Genomic DNA, 20512 nt, shown 5'->3' on the forward strand with positions numbered 1-20512 from the left:
AAGGCCAGTTGAGATAAAGGCATTGAAATAAGATCTTTGCACTTCATTAACAAAGGATGATCGTAATGTGTCCCGCTCAAGTCTGCCATCCTACCTCCCTTACTTCGTTCTGCGTGGGAGGGATGCTTGGCATGGGCCACAGGCGTGACATTGTGAAAGCAGGAAGCTGGCTCTGGTGCTGGAAATTGCAGTGAGAAGTGAGGGTATGTCATGTGACCAGTAAATCTGAGCTGGAGAAAGAAGACCAGCCTTGGCATTATAGAATAGTGGACTTTTAAGAATGTTTGTTTTGTGTTTCCTCCCGACAGAGGTGAAGCTTCATCGATGTAAAGACTGCAACCAGTCTTTCACCACCGGCATGGAACTCTTGAAACATAGAAAATCTCATAGACCAGAAAATGTGTTTAAGTGTCCTTTCTGTGAATATGAGACTGCAGGGGTGAGTAAATAGTGGAGTCTGTCAGTAGGTGTAAACTGCCTGGGCCATATGGGTTGCTCTCACTTCTTTCTATGGTTAAACGTTACCTTACATTTAACTTCATAAGATGCATTTCTCCACTCCCCCCACCCAAGTGGGGTAAAAGTAAATGGCCTCAATTCACTAAGCTTTATCAAACACTTTATCAAACGTTTGATAATTTACCTCATGAGTAAAATTTAATTTTAAATTCACTAAGGTGTTATAGATTTATTGAACGTTTTTATCGATAAAACATTCGATAAATCTATAAGACCTTGGTGAATTGAAAATTAGATTTTACCCATGAGGTAAATTATCAAACGTTTGATAGTGTGTTTGATAAAGCTTAGTGAATTGCGGCCTTTGTGTCTTGTGGACTGAATAATCCATAATTTGTGCCGGTTCCAGGATACTTGCGCACACACACACACACACACACACACACACACACACACACACACACACACACACCCTGGAGTGTATTGCCGCTACACACACACACACACACACACACACACACACACACACACACCCTGCAGTGTACAACCGCTGTACACACACACACACACACACACACACACACACACACACACACACACACACACACACACACACACACCTGCAATGTATAACCGCTGTGCACACACACACACACACACACACACACACACACACACACACACACTCCCTGCAGTGTATAACCGCTGTGCACACACACACACACACCCTGCAGTGTATAACCGCTGTGCACACACACACTGCCTGCAGTGTATAACCGCTGTGCGCACACACACACACACACACTCACACACACACACACACACTCCCTGCAGTGTATAACCGCTGTGCACACACACACACACACACACTCCCTGCAGTGTATAACTGCTGTGCACACACACACACACACTCCCTGCAGTGTATAACTGCTGTGCACACACACACACACACTCCCTGCAGTGTATAACTGCTGTGCACACACACACACACACACTCCCTGCAGTGTATAACCGCTGTGCACACACACACACACACACACACACACACACACACACACACACACACACACACACACACACACACACACACACACACACACACACACACACACACACACATTAATAGCAATCCCCACAGTCCCTGCAGTGTATAACTCACCTCTCTCGCCATTGCACTCGTCCCTGTCTTGTGCCCTTCTATCTTAATAGTCACTGGCGCCCTCTAACTGTGATTATGGTGGCATGTGTGTACTCATGTACATGCCATTGGGCTACAGTGAGGGGGCACCAGCGACAATGAAGAAAGGAAATGGAGTGGATGCTTTCTAAGCGTCCTCAGAGGCACATTAGGTGGGCTGCTGCTCCCGCATTGCCACACAACCACACCGTGGGGATCCGGTATGTCAGGGCCGCGCCTGGACGGGTGCTGCGGGTGCATTGCACCCAGGCGCCTCTCTCTGAGAGGTGCCGCCCGGCCGCCGCTCACCCCCTCTGGCCGCCGCTCCCCTCTCCCTCTAGCACGTCAGACCTCGATCAGTCGGCGACCAATAGTGCGGGCACTAGGACCTAGCACACCGCACTGATATGCGGAAGTTACATCACTTCCGCATATAGAGCGGGTGCGTCCGACGCCCGCTCTTACTGGTCTGGTCGCCCGCTGATCCTGAGGTCTGACGCTGGGCTGCTGCTGCTAGCTGCAAGGTGAGGGGGGAGTGGCGGCTAGAGGGGGGGGGGGGTCCCTGTCACTCACTGCCTAAACGGGGTCCCTGTCACTCACTACCTAAAAGGGGTCCCTGTCACTCACTACCTAAAGGGGGTCCCTGTCACTCACTACCTAAAGGGGGTCCCTGTCACTCACTACCTAAAGGGGGTCCCTGTCACTACCTAAAGGGGATCCCTGTCACTCACTACCTAAACAGGGGTCCCTCTCACTCACTACCTAAACGGGGTCCCTGTCACTCACTCCATAAACTGGGGTCCCTTTCACTCACTACATAAACAGGGGTCCCTGTCACTCACTACCTAAACGGGGGACATGGGTGTGATTTTGTGGTTGGGCGCGGTTAATTTAACCACTCCCATAGGCGCCAGAGAAAATCTTGCACCCAGGTGCCAGGCACCCCAGGCTCACCCCTGTGGTATGTTAATACCAAATGCATGTTGTTAAAAAAGCCAAGCCATTCAAATGAAGTTTTTTTTTTTTTTTTAAGAGCTGCAGTGTAGGACAATCCTCTGGCCAGAAACCCACTAGGAGCGATTTTCTGAGTGTTTTGCGATTTGAAAGAGTTTTTTCAAATCACTAGAAATTAGAAATCGCTCCTAGTGGGTTTCTGGCCTCTCTCTGCTAGGTGTGTCTTATGGTGTGAAAGATGTGGGTCATATTTTTACCTTAACATTTCTGCTGTGATTCATATTCGATGCTACAGAATTGCATAACATGCCTTTTTTTTTTATTCTAGGCCCTGGAGCTGATCCTTCATATTCAGGTGCATGATGACGACCGCCCCTTCCATTGTGAGCAGTGCAACTTCTCTACCACTGATTCCTTCAAGCTGTCCAGGCACAAGAGGACTCACACAGGTCAGTGTCTGCCTGGGAAAGAACGGGACAAACTCTTCTCAAGCTACAAAACTTTTTCTGTGGCGGCCAATTGTTGGCACTTTGGAAGGAAGTCATGCATTTCTAATGGTGCCCTTACACAGTACAAAAAAGTTTTTGATTTTCCCGTTTATTCAACCAAAATGATTGAATCGAATGAGAGTTGAAAATAATCTTTCTTTTCGATCAAGAAAAACGAGCGATTATCCTGGTTTAAAGCAAACCTGAACTGAGAAATAAAAGCCAAAATTGACACACACGTGTCATACCTGCCTCCCAAATGGTCTACCACGTCACCGGGGCAGTATGCGCCTGGTGACGTGGACACGCAGGTGCCGGTCTGCGATCTTTATTGGCCGCCAGCGGGACACTGAGAAGGACTGTAGCTACAGCGAGGGAGTGAAATGACTGCTAGGGGTGGGGGAAAAGCCCCAAGTAAGTAAAATAGATTAAGAAGCTCACCTTGGATGTCCTTTAAGGGCTTTTTCACACTACAAGAGCTTTTCTGAGTGCTTTGTTATTTTAAAAGCTCTTGCTATTGTTATCCTATGTGAGTGTTCACATTGCATTAGAAAGAGCTTTTCAAATCACTAGCACTTATAAAGCTCTTACAGTGTGTACAAGCCCTAATGGTGGCTATACACACATAAATTGCAACACAACATTGCAAAAAATCCATAGAACAGCTGTGTTGCACTTTTCAATGCAGTATCACCGTATGCTGTGAACTCCCTTTCTTCCTCAGTCATTCAATGTTTTCTAATCTTCTGATCGATCATTTTTTTAATAGATTTTTTTACAAAAATCGCTCCAAATTATGATTCAAGAAGCATACTGTGCACTATAGTTTTCTGGCCGATTCAATGTACCTGAAATCAAGTGGGAAAATTGATGCATGTGTGGCTTGCATAATTATGCATATACATGCACAATGATTGTCGCCTATATGGATCTGAACTCAATCACACCGGCAACAGTTCAGGTCTGAGTGCTGCACAGTCACTTTCCTAGGCGGTTGGTATGGAGGGCGAGGAGGAAAGATGGTGCTGTGAGTGACGGAGTGGCTACCGGTGGGCGGGGTAAGGAGGCAGTCAATAGTCAAGTCAAGATATTTCATCTCTACTGAGGCTAAACCTTATCAGGTGCTTAGAGTTTGTTTTTAGAATAACGTGGATAATCTATTGGAATGTTAATTTTGACTACAGTTCAATTTTCAGCTTAAGCAGGGACTTCCTTTTGGTTGCATGAAGGGCAGGAGAACTGGTCATTGTAACTAACCATAGGGCTGTATAGGCAAGTTAAGGGGGGATTACTGCTGCCCAGAATCCCCCCTCAGGCCAGGGCCATTGCAGTGTCTGGGGACAGGCAACATAGAATATTGCAGTCCTGGTCAGGTATCTCTCACCTGTTTTTGTGTTGCCTCTCATTCCCTGTGCCCTGTGTCTTTCTCTCTCCTACTCTGTCCTGTGTGTGTCTCTCTTTTTCTCCTCATTCCTGTCTCTCACTCTTCCCATCTCTCTCTTTACCCCGCAGACACACTGACCCGCACGTCTTTTCCCCATTACTGTCTTTCACTTTTCTCTTTACCTTCCCCCCACTCTCTCTTCTATCTGTCTCTCACTCTCCTGTCTGTGTCTCTCTGTCTCACCATCTCTCTTTCCCAACCACCTCCTCCCTAAAAAAAAAGATATATATATATATATATATAACAAATCAACATTGTTTCATTCTAACTACTCTTATGTATTTATATAGCACTGCCATCTTCTGCAGCACTTTACAGAGTACAGAGTCATGTGACTGTCCATAGGATCTCAGTTCACAATCTAATCCTACCATAGTCATAGTTTAATGTTCTACTATATTATTTTATTGTGCGTGACTGAGAGAGACCTTTCAGGAATGCTCCCCTTGAAAATCCTGGGTTTGCCCCTGCGCTGCTTTATCAAACCTGAAAAGTTTTGGAATAGGTTAGATGGGTCATGGCAGGATAGTTAAAAATGTTTTTCATACTTGCCTTATTTCCTGTTGCAGGGGAGAAGCCCTTCACATGTAACACATGCCAGGCCAGGTTCACACAGAAGACCAGCATGCTGATGCACATTCAACGGAAGCACACCAAAGAGCTCCCCAAACTCAGCTGCCCTCTGTGTAAAACTCTTCTGACAGGGAAGCACAGCCTGAGTGAGTATTTCAGTGTTTTTCCTCCAGACTCGATGATAGTACTGTTAGGGTGTCCCTATAATAACAGTGGGAAGTCTGTGTTCCAAATGAATGTGTGCCAAAAGTCTTTGCACTCCAAAAGGCCTGCTTAGCTTACTTGTATAATCTTCAATCACTTCGCATTCCTGGGTATTTTCCCCTTACGATTCCAAACTATTTTGGCATAGTAGCTGTGTTGCTATTGATACAACAATAAGGCCGGTTCACATTAGCATTAAACAGCGGACCAGAAGTAAAACGGATACTGTACAAATGGAACGGATGCAAATGGATCCAGTGTTAACCAATGGAACCGCTCACATCCATCCATTCAAACGCATCCATTCCGCTGGACGGACCACAACTTTGCTGCATCAACAATTTTTCCGGACCGCTAAGACCAGCAGACCGTAAACGAAAGCTAGAGCACTTTATTGGGGGCATTGGGAGAACGGAAAGTTTTTTTCACACTAGTGAAGGAACGGACCGTTCTAGGGCCAAAATCCATTGAGGGTGGTAGGGGGATGTGGGGACGCTTCATGGGGGGTGGGGGATGTGGGGACTGGGTACGCTAGACTCCTGAGCGGGCAGGTGAGGGAGAAAGAGAGGGAGGGTTTCTTACCCAGTCTTCCGTCTCTTCTCCTTCACATCGCGTCATGTGACTACCACGCTTCCTGGTAGCCACGTGACGCAAGGGGAATAGACTGAAGCCTGGGTAAGAAACACTCCATCTCTCTTCCTCCCTCCCTCACCTGTCTGCTCAGCAGACCGGAGTTGCAACAGAGTGAAAACTGATCCGATCGACCGGTAATCAGATGCGTTTTCACAGATCTGTTTGCCAGTGTGCACTAAGCCATCCGGATCCGGTGAAGCGGAGACCGGATCCGCTTCACCGGATTTGTTTGGCTTTAAAATACAGTGTGAACTGAGCCTAACTTTTTGTTACTTGTGCCATCAAAGTGATACATATATTGTTTGTTTCAGGACAATCTGTGCTTTCTTTGGGTAATATTTTTTCCAAGTATTGTTTAATTTCACAGGCACTCTCTTTAAGCGTTAACGCAAAAATTACACATTGTTTCCTGTTTCCCCTTCCTAATTTTCACATAAGTGCCACAGTTTTAAAACCCCTCACAATACATTATTAGGCTTGTCGCCGATGCCATATATGCCGTATTTCATCACTAGTTGGGCGTGTAACGTACCATTATCGCATCCTGTGTGTCTAGCAATTAGGGCACACAGTTTGGGGACCCCAGTGCTCGATAGATGCATTGCTAGGCACCCCGAGCTGTCGCCATAGTGATCACATCCGATCAATATGGTGGCAGCCATTAGAAGTGTCCATGAATCTTAAAGGAGAACTGTAGTGAGAGGTATATGGATGCTGCCATATTTATTTCCTGTTAAGCAATACCAGTTGCCCGACAGCCCTGCTGATCTATTTGGATGAAGTAGTGTCTGAATCAAACCAGAAACAAGTATGCAACTAATCTTGTCAGATCAGACAAAAATGTCAGAAACACCTGATCTGCTGCATGCTTGTTCAGGGCCTGTGGCTGAACGTATTATGGGCAGAGGATCAGCAGGATAGCCAGGTAACTGGTATTGCTTAAATGGAAATAAATACGGCAGCCTCCATATACCTCACACTACAGTTCTCCCTTAAGGCTAAGTATAAGGTGACAACAGGGGTTAGTTAGTCTGGTAGGGGTTAACACTTCACACACAAAAAAACCCCCAAACTTTATTTTTTAGGAATCATCAGGGGATTGGGGTTCGTCCAGCCCCAAGCTTCCAGCATGTCCCTCGCTGCTGCTCCGCGGTGAGCCGTTTGCCTGTGAAGCTTCCCGACCCCGCCGATGACGTCAGACCGACCTGGAGGACGGCCTGTACTGCGCCTGCGCGAGTAGTAGTTCCGCGCCTGCGCAGTCCGCTCCGGTCCACGTGGCGGTGATTGACAGCGCCGCTCGCGCAAGCGCAGTACAGGCCGTCCTCCAGGTCGGTCTGACGTCATGGCCGGGAAGCTTCACAGGCGAACGGCTCACCGCGGAGCTGCAGCGAGGGACATGCTGGTAGCTTGGGGCTGGACAAAGCCCCGGGTAAGTAGCACTTAGAATCCCCTGATGACTCCTTTAATGTGATGTCTCATTTTATTTGAATGATTGCTGTGGCATCAATCATGCACTAGTGAATTTGTGCACGAGCAGCAGGGGCACGCATGCATGATTCTGGTAGTGGTTTCAAGTGCTGGACTTGAGAAATGTTCCACTCAATGCAGGAAGCTTATCCTAATGTTAAAAATAGGATCCGCTTCCACTTGCTAAACAAACAAAAAAATGAAGGGAAAAAAAGGGATCAGCAAACAGAACGTAGAGTCCCAACCAGCGCTTTTCCAGACGTGGGGATGCGTTCCAATTCGAATGGCCCAAAATGTGCTGCAGATGGAGCCGTAATGTCCCTTGTTTTGCAGATTGACATATTTGTGCAATGTTGTTAACAAAAAAAGCTGCTAAGCTGTATAATATGTTAATAGAACAGAATATGACGAGTACAATACTATCTTAGATTGCAGCGCTGTACATTGTAAATCCGGGGGCCCAGGTACTCCGGAAGACGGGTGGCTCTGTACTGCGCATGCATGAAGGCACACTCACGAGTGCGCAGTGCAGAGCAGCCCGTCTTTGGGAACACTCCGGCTCCAAACACTTCTAAAGCCTCCCGTGGATGGGGAATTCAAAATGGGGTGACATTGCGGGAATACAATAACATTTGTAAAGCGCTTTTCTCCCATAGGACTCAAAGCGCATAGTTGTGTCTCAGATCAATACAGGGTTGCAGGCTGGACTGTGTTACAGAGGAGATAGTCAGGTGTTCATGAATGCCAGACTGAAGAGGTGGGTTTTCAGTTTAGACTTAAATGCTTCCAGGGATGGAGCTGTCCTGATTGGGTGTGGCAGGAAGTTCCAAAGTGTAGGGGAAGGCTCTATAGGGCCCAGAGTCTTCCCTCTACATAGGTGAGTTTCTGTTTTTATTTTTTCGGGCTTAACATTAGCTTTTAAGTGTACCAGGGGCAACACGTGACATGATGAGATAAACATGTGTATGTACAGTGAAAAACATTACTAACCAGACTGTTTTACTTGTTTTATTTTGCTGCCTGAATGAGTTAATTTGTATGCATGGAAGGAATTGCTTCTGTCTTGTTGGTACCTTGTTGGGTATATACGGTAGTAAACATCACCGATAAGCAAATTACAGCCATAAAGGCAGAATACAAATTCTGAGGGCAGGGAAGAGATAGGAAAAGGTCATTAGTTCATGTATTTTTATTTAGGGACACCTAATAGGCTGCCATTGTGCAGAAACAACAAAACATTCAATCTACTTCAAAAATTCTACTTTAAGATGTAAAAATTAAAAATGTACATATGGCCCAGTCCACATGCTGACTCTGCATGGAACGCTCCTATGAATACCCCCTTGTGTTTTCTTCCCTGTTATGTTGCAGATATTCACATGCGGAAGCAACATTCCCAGGTGGAGACTGACCTGAAGTGCCGCTTCTGTTCAGCCACGTTCCGTGAACGTTTTGTCCTCCGCGAGCATCAGAAGACTCACAGGAATGATAAGACAATGAAGTCTGGCGCCCCCGCAGCGAAAAGGAGAAAAGCTGCTGAAAAGAGTCAGGTGAGGAAACGCCATGAGGGTTGTGAGCCTGATGCATGGTAAACTGTGAATGTTCTTGTTGCCCATGGCGACCAGTCACTGTGAGGTTTATTTACTAAGGAAGGAAAACACACATGGTCCAGTGAGTCTGGACTGCATTTTTAGCCACTAAATGACAACCAGAATTGCCTCTTAATGGCTGCAGGACGTTTTTATAAGTCAAACAGTGCTGCCGCCGCTGTGCACTTGCAGAGTGACACTCGTGCACGTGCGTTCCCGTGGTGTGCACGTGAGATTAGCAAAAAAAAAATAAAACCCCAGAAAAAATACACCGTTTTTTTCCCAAATAATATATTGTCACCATACTTTGTGTTAGGGACATAATTAAAATCTTGTGATAACCAAAACAAACAGGCAGATAAAATGTGTGGGTTTTATGTACAGTAGCAGTGTTTATATTAAGGCTGCTTTCACAGTGAGACGTTACAAGCAGCCTGTAACGCAGCCCACCGCACAGTAATGAAAAATCAATGGGCTTTTCACAGTGCCCACGTTGCGTTACATCGTAACGCAGCATGTACGTTGAATGTGCTGCATGCTACGGCGTTATGCACGGCTAAGCCGCGTTAGACTGTGCGCACATGCTCAGTAGTGTTGGAGGAGGAGGTCTTCCCTCCTCCTCCTTGGCCAGCCACATGGCTAATTAATATTCACTGCGCGGTGTGACGTGCAGTGTTTACTTCCTGGAGCGCCGCTCTGTGCGTCGATTGGCTGGCGGGGCCACGTGAGGCTGCATTCGTCCAAGAGTACGCATCGCGGCATCACGGACGCCAGAGTGAGCTGCACAACGCGGTTCACTCTGACGTCCACATCTAAGAGCACCAGGCGTTGCATTAGGGGGGCGTTATGCGACCATAACGTCCCCTAAAACGCAACGTCTTGGTGTGTAAGTAGCCTAAAACTATAGGGGATGAAATTGGAGAAATAGTGTATTTTTTCATTTTTTTTCCCTTGTTTTTCCTTTTAAAATGCATAGAAAATAAAGTAATTACTGAAAACAAATATCAACCCCAAAAAGCCTAATTGGTGGTGAAAAAAACAAGCTATAGATCATTTCATTGTGATTAGTAGTGATTAAGCTATTGGCACATGAAAGGGATGACCACTGAAAGGTGAAAATCTCTCTTGTCCGGTAGGGTAAAACCCGCTTTGGGGTGAAGTGGTTAAAATAGTCCTATTAAAGCAAACCTGTGACTTAGTTAAAGGGAAAAGTTAGATTCTTACCTATGTAAAGGAAAGCCTCTAGATCCGCAGGCGCAGAACTCTCCCGGCCACAGAAACGTGACAGGGATGCGCACAGCAGGGCCGCAAATGCGTTGTAGATCACGCCTGAGGCCGACTGGAGGATTCAATGGACTGGCCAGAGGAGGATCTAAATGACTAGGGGACCCATTGGCCTAAAGGGGATGGAGGAAGCCCCAGGTACGTATAAATCCTTTTATTTTGTCGACTCTGGTACACTTTATGTAATAAAAGATTTCATCCCTTGCCTGCACTATATCAGACTAATGACAAATTGCTGAAAGGTAAGTGGTTTAGCTTTTGTACTCTTAAAGCCAATGGGTACCGCTAGAAAAATAAAAAAGTCAGATACTCACCTAAGGAGAGGGAAGGTTCGGTCCTAATGAGCCTTCCCTCTCCTCTCCCGGTGCCCTCGGTGCTGCGCTGGCTCCCCCGTTCGCGTCTGCAGCCTCAGGGACTTCGGAGGTCTTCGGGAGCACTCGGACTTCCGAAGACGGGCTGCTCCATACTACGCACGCGCGAGTGCGTCATAGAGGGTGCTCGCGCATGCGTACTATGGAGCGGCCCCGTCCTCGGGAGCCCGAGTGCTCCCGAAGGCTTCCGAAGCATCCCTTCGGCTGCGGAAGTGGCAGTATTTGACCGAACTGGTCGAATACTGCCACGGGGGATCCTGCGCGGGACCGGGCATCGGGAGAGGAGAGGGAAGGCTCATAAGGACCGAGCCTTCCCTCTCCTTAGGTGAGTATCTGACTTTTTTTTTTTTTTTAAACGGTAAACATTCACTTTAAGGTGGCCATACATCTAGCGATTTGGCTGTATGAGCAACCATTTCATTAGATCATTTTATTGAATTGAAAGAGAATAGACTATGCTCCGTACTGGAGCATAGTCTATTCTCTTTCAATTCAATAAAATGACCGGTCAATTCAGCATGCTGCCCAATCGATGAAGTGTCCGATATCATGCTGAATTGACCAGTTTAGTTGCTTTAGCAGAATGCAAGATATCAGACAATCGCACAGGAATCGGCTACTGTTCACATGTCATTCGATTGACTCTAAATCCATTTTTACATTTAAAGCATGGAGACACAACATCGATCAGATAGATAAGTGAAGATGAATCACATAGGATATCACTTGTAGTGTGTGGGCCACTAGTTGATCAACCTTCGATGAACCATACTGAAGACGATCGCCCAATAAAGTTGATCGCTTTGTCGATTGAATCGGAATGGCTAGATGTATGGCTGCCTTTACAGTCATGTGGTTCTTGCGTCAAAACGCTATTTTTAATAAATCCAGGACCATCTTGATTCATTCATTATTGTCTTTACATTGGTTACTTAGCGTGACTGCGGACAAACCACTATTAATTCACTGAACTTTCAGAAACTCCTGCTAAATTCTCATATGACCAAGGCAAGGGTTTTCAACTTTATGCCTCCTGATACGATGTATAAGAATTGCCTAAGTTCTCCAGGGGTCTCCACTGTTGTTCAGCTGTAGTATATCAGAACCCATGAATAATTGCCATGCTGTGCATTTAAAGGCGCTTGCACACATCTGACTTGTGTCACCCGTTGGGGCTCGGGATCCAATCCCTTTGGGTGACATCGCTGGGCCAGCCTGTACAGATGCGCGTCAGCTGTGTGTCTGATGATGTCTATTGCTGCTATGCGGGGGGGTGGGGAGCAGGGAAGATGGAGCAGCGCATGTGTGACGTCGCACAGCGGGCGGGGGAGTAGTGTCTTAAGAGAAATTGGCTGTCCGTTTTGTGAGTTGATCCGCTGGGTGAATCACTCATGGGTTGGGGGTTGCCTTACGCAGGCTTTATTATCGGCTGAGGCAGTCGTTATCGGCCGCCTCAGCCAACTTTAGTCAAGCGTGTGTACAAGCCTTAAAGTGAAGTTACATTGAACTTAGTGTTTCACTTACCTGGGGCTTCTATCAGTCCCATGCAGCTGCCCTGTGCCCACGCCATCACGGAATGATCCTCCGGTCCCCCGCAGCAGCTGAGTTTTGTTTTCAAGGGACTGGCCAGTTGATGGTGACTATACACATCTTAGATCGCATGATCTAGGGAGCATGATCGAGGATGCGCGTGACCAGGGCTGCGCAGATAGAGTGGTTATCAACTCAGCCGCTGCGGGGGACCGGAGGTTCACTTTAAGAGGGCTGTGTTAATCCTGCAACTGATTCAAGATTGTAGAAACTGGAATAAAAAAAAGGGACAGTGTTCCCACCCAGCAGTGCCTTGTCATTGTAGTGCTGCAGAACATTATAGGCAGAGAGTGTTCAGATATGCCTTAGTGCAAACCCCAGTAGCTGAACGCCAATATACTTATCTCTAATATAAAAATGAGTCATTGGCTCCACCGATTTGCAGACGGAGCTTAAAGCAGACCCAAACCAACCATTTTTTTAATTCAAAATATTTAGTTGCATCACTCTGACACATACAAAGTTAAATAAACACTCCTTCATGCCTATGAGCATTTCAGTGAATTCTTTTCACTAGGGCTGCACGATTTTAGGGAAAAATTGAAATTGCGTTTTTTTTTTTTTTTTACTCAAATTGCGATTTCGATTTTTTTTCACGATTTTTTTTTTCAAAGCAAGCTTTAGCACTAAATTGCACATATATGCAGGTGGGACCTTCTGTGAGGACGCTGGGCTGGGGGCAGTTAACAATGTGCGGCATATTGCGGAGTGCTTGAGCCGGGCAGCGGTTTCGGTTGTAAACCGCAAAACCACGCAGCCCTAACACACGCTCTGACACACACACACAGACAGACGCTCTGACACACACACACAGACAGACGCTCTGACACACACACACAGACAGACGCTCTGACACACACACACACACACACACACACACACACACACACACACACACACACACACACACACAGACACACGCTCTGACACACACAGACACACGCTCTGACACACACAGACACACGCTCTGACACACACAGACACACGCTCTGACACACACACACAGACACACGCTCTGACACGCACACAGACACACGCTCTGACACGCAGACAGACACACGCTCTGACACGCAGACAGACACACGCTCTGACACGCAGACAGACACACGCTCTGACACGCAGACAGACACACGCTCTGACACGCAGACAGACACACGCTCTGACACGCAGACAGACACACGCTCTGACACGCAGACAGACACACGCTCTGACACGCAGACAGACACACGCTCTGACACGCAGACAGACACACGCTCTGACACGCAGACAGACACACGCTCTGACACGCAGACAGACACACGCTCTGACACGCAGACAGACACACGCTCTGACACGCAGACACACGCTCTGACACGCAGACAGACACACGCTCTGACACGCAGACAGACACACGCTCTGACACGCAGACAGACACACGCTCTGACACGCAGACAGACACACGCTCTGACATGCAGACAGACACACGCTCTGACACGCAGACAGACACACGCTCTGACACGCAGACAGACACACGCTCTGACACGCAGACAGACACACGCTCTGACACACGCTCTGACACACACACACAGACACGCTCTGACACACACACACACACAGACACACGCTCTGACGCACACGCGTTGACGCACACGCGCTCTGACACACATGCGCTCTGACACACAGACAGACACACACGCTCTGACACGCAGACAGACACACACGCTCTGACACGCAGACAGACACACGCTCTGACACACACACACACGCTTTGACACATACGCTCTGACGCACACACGCTCTGACACACACACAGACAGACACACACGCTCTGACACGCAGACAGACACACGCTCTGGCACGCAGACAGACACACGCTCTGGCACGCAGACAGACACGCTCTGGCACGCAGACAGACACACGCTCTGGCACGCAGACAGACACACGCTCTGACACGCAGACAGACACACGCTCTGACACGCAGACAGACACACGCTCTGACACGCAGACAGACACACGCTCTGACACGCAGACAGACACACGCTCTGACACGCAGACAGACACACGCTCTGACACGCAGACAGACACACGCTCTGACACGCAGACAGACACACGCTCTGACACACGCTCTGACACACACACACAGACACGCTCTGACACACACACACACACAGACACACGCTCTGACGCACACGCGTTGACGCACACGCGCTCTGACACACATGCGCTCTGACACACAGACAGACACACACGCTCTGACACGCAGACAGACACACACGCTCTGACACGCAGACAGACACACGCTCTGACACACACACACACGCTTTGACACACACGCTCTGACGCACACACGCTCTGACACACACACAGACAGACACACACGCTCTGACACGCAGACAGACACACGCTCTGGCACGCAGACAGACACACGCTCTGGCACGCAGACAGACACGCTCTGGCACGCAGACAGACACACGCTCTGGCACGCAGACAGACACACGCTCTGACACGCAGACAGACACACGCTCTGACACGCAGACAGACACACGCTCTGACACGCAGACAGACACACGCTCTGACACGCAGACAGACACACGCTCTGACACGCAGACAGACACACGCTCTGACACGCAGACAGACACACGCTCTGACACGCAGACAGACACACGCTCTGACACGCAGACAGACACACGCTCTGACACGCAGACAGACACACGCTCTGACACGCAGACAGACACACGCTCTGACACACGCTCTGACACACACACACAGACACGCTCTGACACACACACACACACACACAGACACACGCTCTGACACACACACAGCCACGCTCTGACACACACACAGACACACGCTCTGACACACACAGACACACGCTCTGACACACACACAGACACACGCTCTGACGCACACGCTCTGACACACACACACGCTCTGACACACACACACGCTCTGACACACACACACGCTCTGACACACACACAGACACGCTCTGACACGCAGACAGACACACACGCTCTGACACGCAGACAGACACACGCTCTGACACACACACAGACACACGCTCTGACACACACACACGCTTTGACACACACACTCTGACGCACACACGCTCTGACACACACACAGACAGACACACACGCTCTGACACGCAGACACACGCTCTGACACGCAGACAGACACACGCTCTGGCACGCAGACAGACACACGCTCTGGCACGCAGACAGACACACGCTCTGACACGCAGACAGGCACACGCTCTGACACGCAGACAGGCACACGCTCTGACACGCAGACAGGCACACGCTCTGACACGCAGACAGGCACACGCTCTGACACGCAGACAGACACACGCTCTGACACGCAGACAGACACACGCTCTGACACGCAGACAGGCACACGCTCTGACACGCAGACAGGCACACGCTCTGACACGCAGACAGGCACACGCTCTGACACGCAGACAGGCACACGCTCTGACACGCAGACAGGCACACGCTCTGACACGCAGACAGGCACACGCTCTGACACGCAGACAGGCACACGCTCTGACACGCAGACAGGCACACGCTCTGACACGCAGACAGACACACGCTCTGACACGCAGACAGACACACGCTCTGACACGCAGACAGACACACGCTCTGACACGCAGACAGACACACGCTCTGACACGCAGACAGACACACACGCTCTGACACGCAGACAGACACACGCTCTGACACACACACAGACACACGCTCTGACACACACACAGACACACGCTCTGACACAGACACACGCTCTGACACACACAGACACACGCTCTGACACACACACAGACACACGCTCTGACACACACACAGACACACGCTCTGACACACACACAGACACACGCTCTGACGCACACGCTCTGACACACACACACACGCTCTGACACACACACACACACGCTCTGACACACACACACGCTCTGACACACACGCGCTCTGACACACACACGCGCTCTGACACACACACAGACACGCTCTGACACGCAGACAGACACACACGCTCTGACACGCAGACAGACACACGCTCTGACACACACACAGACACACGCTCTGACACACACACACGCTTTGACACACACACTCTGACGCACACACGCTCTGACACACACACAGACAGACACACACGCTCTGACACACAGACACACGCTCTGACACGCAGACAGACACACGCTCTGGCACGCAGACAGACACACGCTCTGGCACGCAGACAGACACACGCTCTGACACGCAGACAGACACACGCTCTGACACGCAGACAGACACACGCTCTGACACGCAGACAGACACACGCTCTGACACGCAGACAGACACACGCTCTGACACGCAGACAGGCACACGCTCTGACACGCAGACAGGCACACGCTCTGACACGCAGACAGGCACACGCTCTGACACGCAGACAGGCACACGCTCTGACACGCAGCCAGGCACACGCTCTGACACGCAGACAGGCACACGCTCTGACACGCAGACAGGCACACGCTCTGACACGCAGACAGGCACACGCTCTGACACGCAGACAGACACACGCTCTGACACGCAGACAGACACACGCTCTGACACGCAGACAGACACACGCTCTGACACGCAGACAGACACGCTCTGACACGCAGACAGACACACGCTCTGACACGCAGACAGACACACGCTCTGACACGCAGACAGACACACGCTCTGACACGCAGACACACGCTCTGACACGCACACAGACACGCACACAGACACACGCTCTGACACGCACACAGACACACGCTCTGACACACACACACACAGGCGCACACACACTGGCACACATTGTACACTCATCTCCCCACCCCCACCTCCGTGCAATCACACAGCTGAAAAAAGAGTTACTTCACGGGGTAGCCTTTGAAGTTTCCTGGAGGAAGGAGGGGGGTGAGCATCCCACACACTCTCAACTGGAGCTGCCTGTTCTCTCCATAGAGCTGTTCGTGGTCATCCTTTTCAGGGAGGGAGAAAGCCGTGGATGCAGCAGAAACAGCTCTGCTTGAGCGGCCACACTCTCCCGGCATAAGTTGTGCACAGCGCCCCTTCCCCGTCGCAGGGGCTGTGAGGTCAGCAGATACGCTGTCTCTGGTAGATGCAGTGCAGAGTGGGACAGCATAGAAGCCAGGGATTAGCGGCGGCCGGCGGAGGTAGCAGAGCGGGGCGCCAACGCTAGTAGCACAAAAAACCGAGGCCACTGACGATCTCAAGATCGTCTGCATGTGAATCGCGGTTTCGGTTTTAAACCGCAAAACCGTGCAGCCCTACTTTTCACCCTTCTCTTTTCATAACTAGGGTTATACAGGAGGCAGCTATTCGCAATTCCTCCTTTGCCGGACACCTCCTACTCAAGCAGTTTGCCGGATTCTGTCCCGGCAACATGAAAGGATGGGAGGCGTTCCTCCAATAAATGTAAAATATTTTATATTTGTCATCATGCAGCTGAAAAAAGGCTGCTATTTATTATTATAATTTAGAAAATAGATTTTATTTCTGATATCTTGTATTTTTCATTTGGGTCCACTTTAATGCAGACCCGAACTCTTGCACAGCACACATTGGAAAGTCTTTTTTTTTTTTTTTTTCCACATATAGTTGCTGAAGAATTCACTTCTATGTGTTCTGTGTTTCAAAGTATTGAAAGTGTCCAATTTTCTCTTTACCAGCAGCTGTGAATAAACTGCAAGAGAACTCTGCCCAGGCAGCTCTGGCATACAGAGGCTTAACCATTCCAGTGCTTCTTGCAAAAGTGAAACCTAGTAACATTTTTAGGATTTTTTTTCTTTTAGGATTTCCTGCACAGCAGGGATTGTTTATTTATGTCCAGCCATTTTATTCTGCGAGCACTGGATAAATCTTGTTGAAGCTGACCCTTCTGCTTTGCCCATTTCCAGGTTGGCGATCAGGTGAATTTTGTGGAGCTGGAGCCAGTGGTGGCCGCCCAGGCAGAGGAGTACACGTGGCAGGTGCTGCCTACAGAGCAAGACACAGAAATCCACTTTGTGATCAGCGAGGCTGAGGAGGCAAACACTGTAACAGAGTATCACGTCCTCCCAGTGGAGACCAACGATGGCAGCGTTATTAGTATACAGGTGGCAGGGCTGCAGGAGGTGGAGCAGATAGATGGAGGTACAATACACCAGGTGATTTTAGGGAAGCTGTGAGTCAGCTGATTGGTCCGTAGCAGGGAATGTTAAGGGTTCTATGCTATGCCTGGGGAGGTCCTGTAGTGCTCAGCGCCCAGTTGCCATGGAGTTAGGGAGAAACACAAGCACGAGTCTGGCCTGGACATGGAACGCTGAATCACATCCAACCACATGGAAAAACAGAACCGTTTGGCCTTTTGCATACAGACTCCACTACGCCTGTTTTTCTTTATCTGCACTTTTGCGAGGACAGCTGACCCAGGTGATTTGTACATATGTAGAGTTATTGTTGGTTTGTTATTTACAGTTGTGTAAATTAAGAAGCATTTTCAAATATATGCAAACCACCACCAAATAAGAGATGCCCAGGTCGCCACCGATAGGCCTGCATGACAAGACCTCAGGCTGTGTGGAACAGAGAGGGTTATTTACACCAATGGAAAGTTCTAGATAAGCGTTAAGTTATTGTGAATAACAAGTGCCTGAATGTAATGCAAATCTGAAGCAAGCAAACTCAATTAAAGGACACCTGAAGAAAGAGGGAAATGGACGCTGCCATATTTATTTCCTTTTACACAATACCAGTTGCCTGCCTGTCCCACTGATTTATTTGGCTGCAGTAGTGTCTGAATCACACCATAAACAAGCATGCAGCTAATCTTGTCAGATCTGACAATAATGTCAGAAACACCTGATCTGCTGCATGCTTCTATGGGTCTATGGCTAAAAGTATTAGAGGCAGAGGATCGGCAGGATAGCCATGTAACTGGTATTGTTTAACGCGAACCTGAACTGAAAATTAAAAATCAAAATAAACATACACATGTCATACTTACCTCCAGTGTTATCTACTCATCAATCTCTTTCTCTTCTCCTGCGTCCTGTTTGTCCACTGTGATCAATGGAAGTCTCCATCCTCCATTTTGAAAATGGCCGTTGCTCCATAACAGCTTCCAGATAAGGACGCTGTTAAAGTGTAATATCGCCCACTTGAACCATAGGGAAATATGGAAATTACCTTGCACATCAGTTGTCCTTTCTTTTATAACTGACAGCAACTGCTATATTTCGGTTCTGACAAATTCTTGTCAGAACTGGAAGGAATCGTTGTAAGGAAATGGTGAGCTTCTGAGAGGAGGTGATAGAGGGGTAAGTATGAAATATTCATTTTCCAGTACATCATGTGTTTTTATTTTGAAATAATTTTACTCGGTTTAGGTTCACTTTAAAAGGAAATAAAATATGGCAGCCTCCATATACTCACTACAGTTGTCCTTTAAGGTTAGATACCCACTTATGTAGAGGGAAGACTGTGGATCCCATAGATAGAGCCTTCAAAGTCCTCTCTCCATCCCCTCATTTCAACGCTGTCTCCCGTTCAAATTATGCACCTTTGGGACTCCTTGTAAGTCTTGGCTTGCACAGTCCCAGCACAGATCCACGGGGAAGCAAGTACTTCCAAAGGCTGCCCGAGGAGGGCCAAATAATAATTGACCTGCTGGTTGAATAATTTCAATGGGGGCAGAGATGGAATGAGGGGACAGACAGAGGACCAGGAAGGCTCTATGGTGTCCAAAGCCTTCTCTCTCCATGGGTGGGTATCTTATAACTATACAAGTTTTTTTTTTTCCTGGCTCGCTTGAGTTTTACTTTAAGACAAGTCTACAAGTTCATAAAAGGGTGTGCCGGTCCAGCACCAGCTGGAAAATAAGTACGGAATAGTAACAACTGTTGCATTATGTTTATTGCCCTGCTGAATAAAAATTACATCTCTGACGTTTTTCATGGATTTTTTTGTTTGTTTGTTTTATGCACATTCAGAATATTCCTGCTGGGGTATGATCTTCTCACTTCCTATCCATGTGACACAAAGGTTGGATCCTGAGCTTATGGTGACACAAGGAAAGGAAGTGAGCTATAAGGCCCTGTTCAAACTGCACGTGTTGCCGTCCGGATTTCGGGAACGGTTGCAGGAAGCCGACATGCAGGACATCAGACAGTGCATAGACAGCACTGTCTGATGTTCACACTGCATGCGTTCTGGACCAGTGCGGTCCGGGAACACATGGTGCATGCATTTTTTCACAAAACGCGCAGCTGAACCATTCACTTCAGT

At 48.6% G+C, this 20512-nt stretch overlaps 1 protein-coding gene across 2 annotated transcripts in view; it reads left to right on the forward strand.

Moving 5' to 3' along the window:
• Window positions 1-20177, forward strand: part of LOC137541173 (zinc finger protein 271-like) — a 52800-nt gene extending 32623 nt beyond the window's left edge. For both annotated transcript variants that reach the window (XM_068262345.1, XM_068262344.1), the window contains exons 11-15: window positions 309-439; window positions 2919-3039; window positions 5092-5241; window positions 8771-8949; window positions 18145-20177. In XM_068262345.1, the coding sequence (XP_068118446.1) occupies window positions 309-439; window positions 2919-3039; window positions 5092-5241; window positions 8771-8949; window positions 18145-18414 (851 nt within the window). In that variant the 3' untranslated portion in view covers window positions 18415-20177. The remainder of the gene's footprint in view (window positions 1-308; window positions 440-2918; window positions 3040-5091; window positions 5242-8770; window positions 8950-18144) is intronic.
• Window positions 20178-20512: the final 335 nt, after the last annotated feature.

Source organism: Hyperolius riggenbachi, chromosome 12, assembly GCF_040937935.1.
Source record: "Hyperolius riggenbachi isolate aHypRig1 chromosome 12, aHypRig1.pri, whole genome shotgun sequence".
NCBI lineage: Eukaryota > Metazoa > Chordata > Amphibia > Anura > Hyperoliidae > Hyperolius > Hyperolius riggenbachi.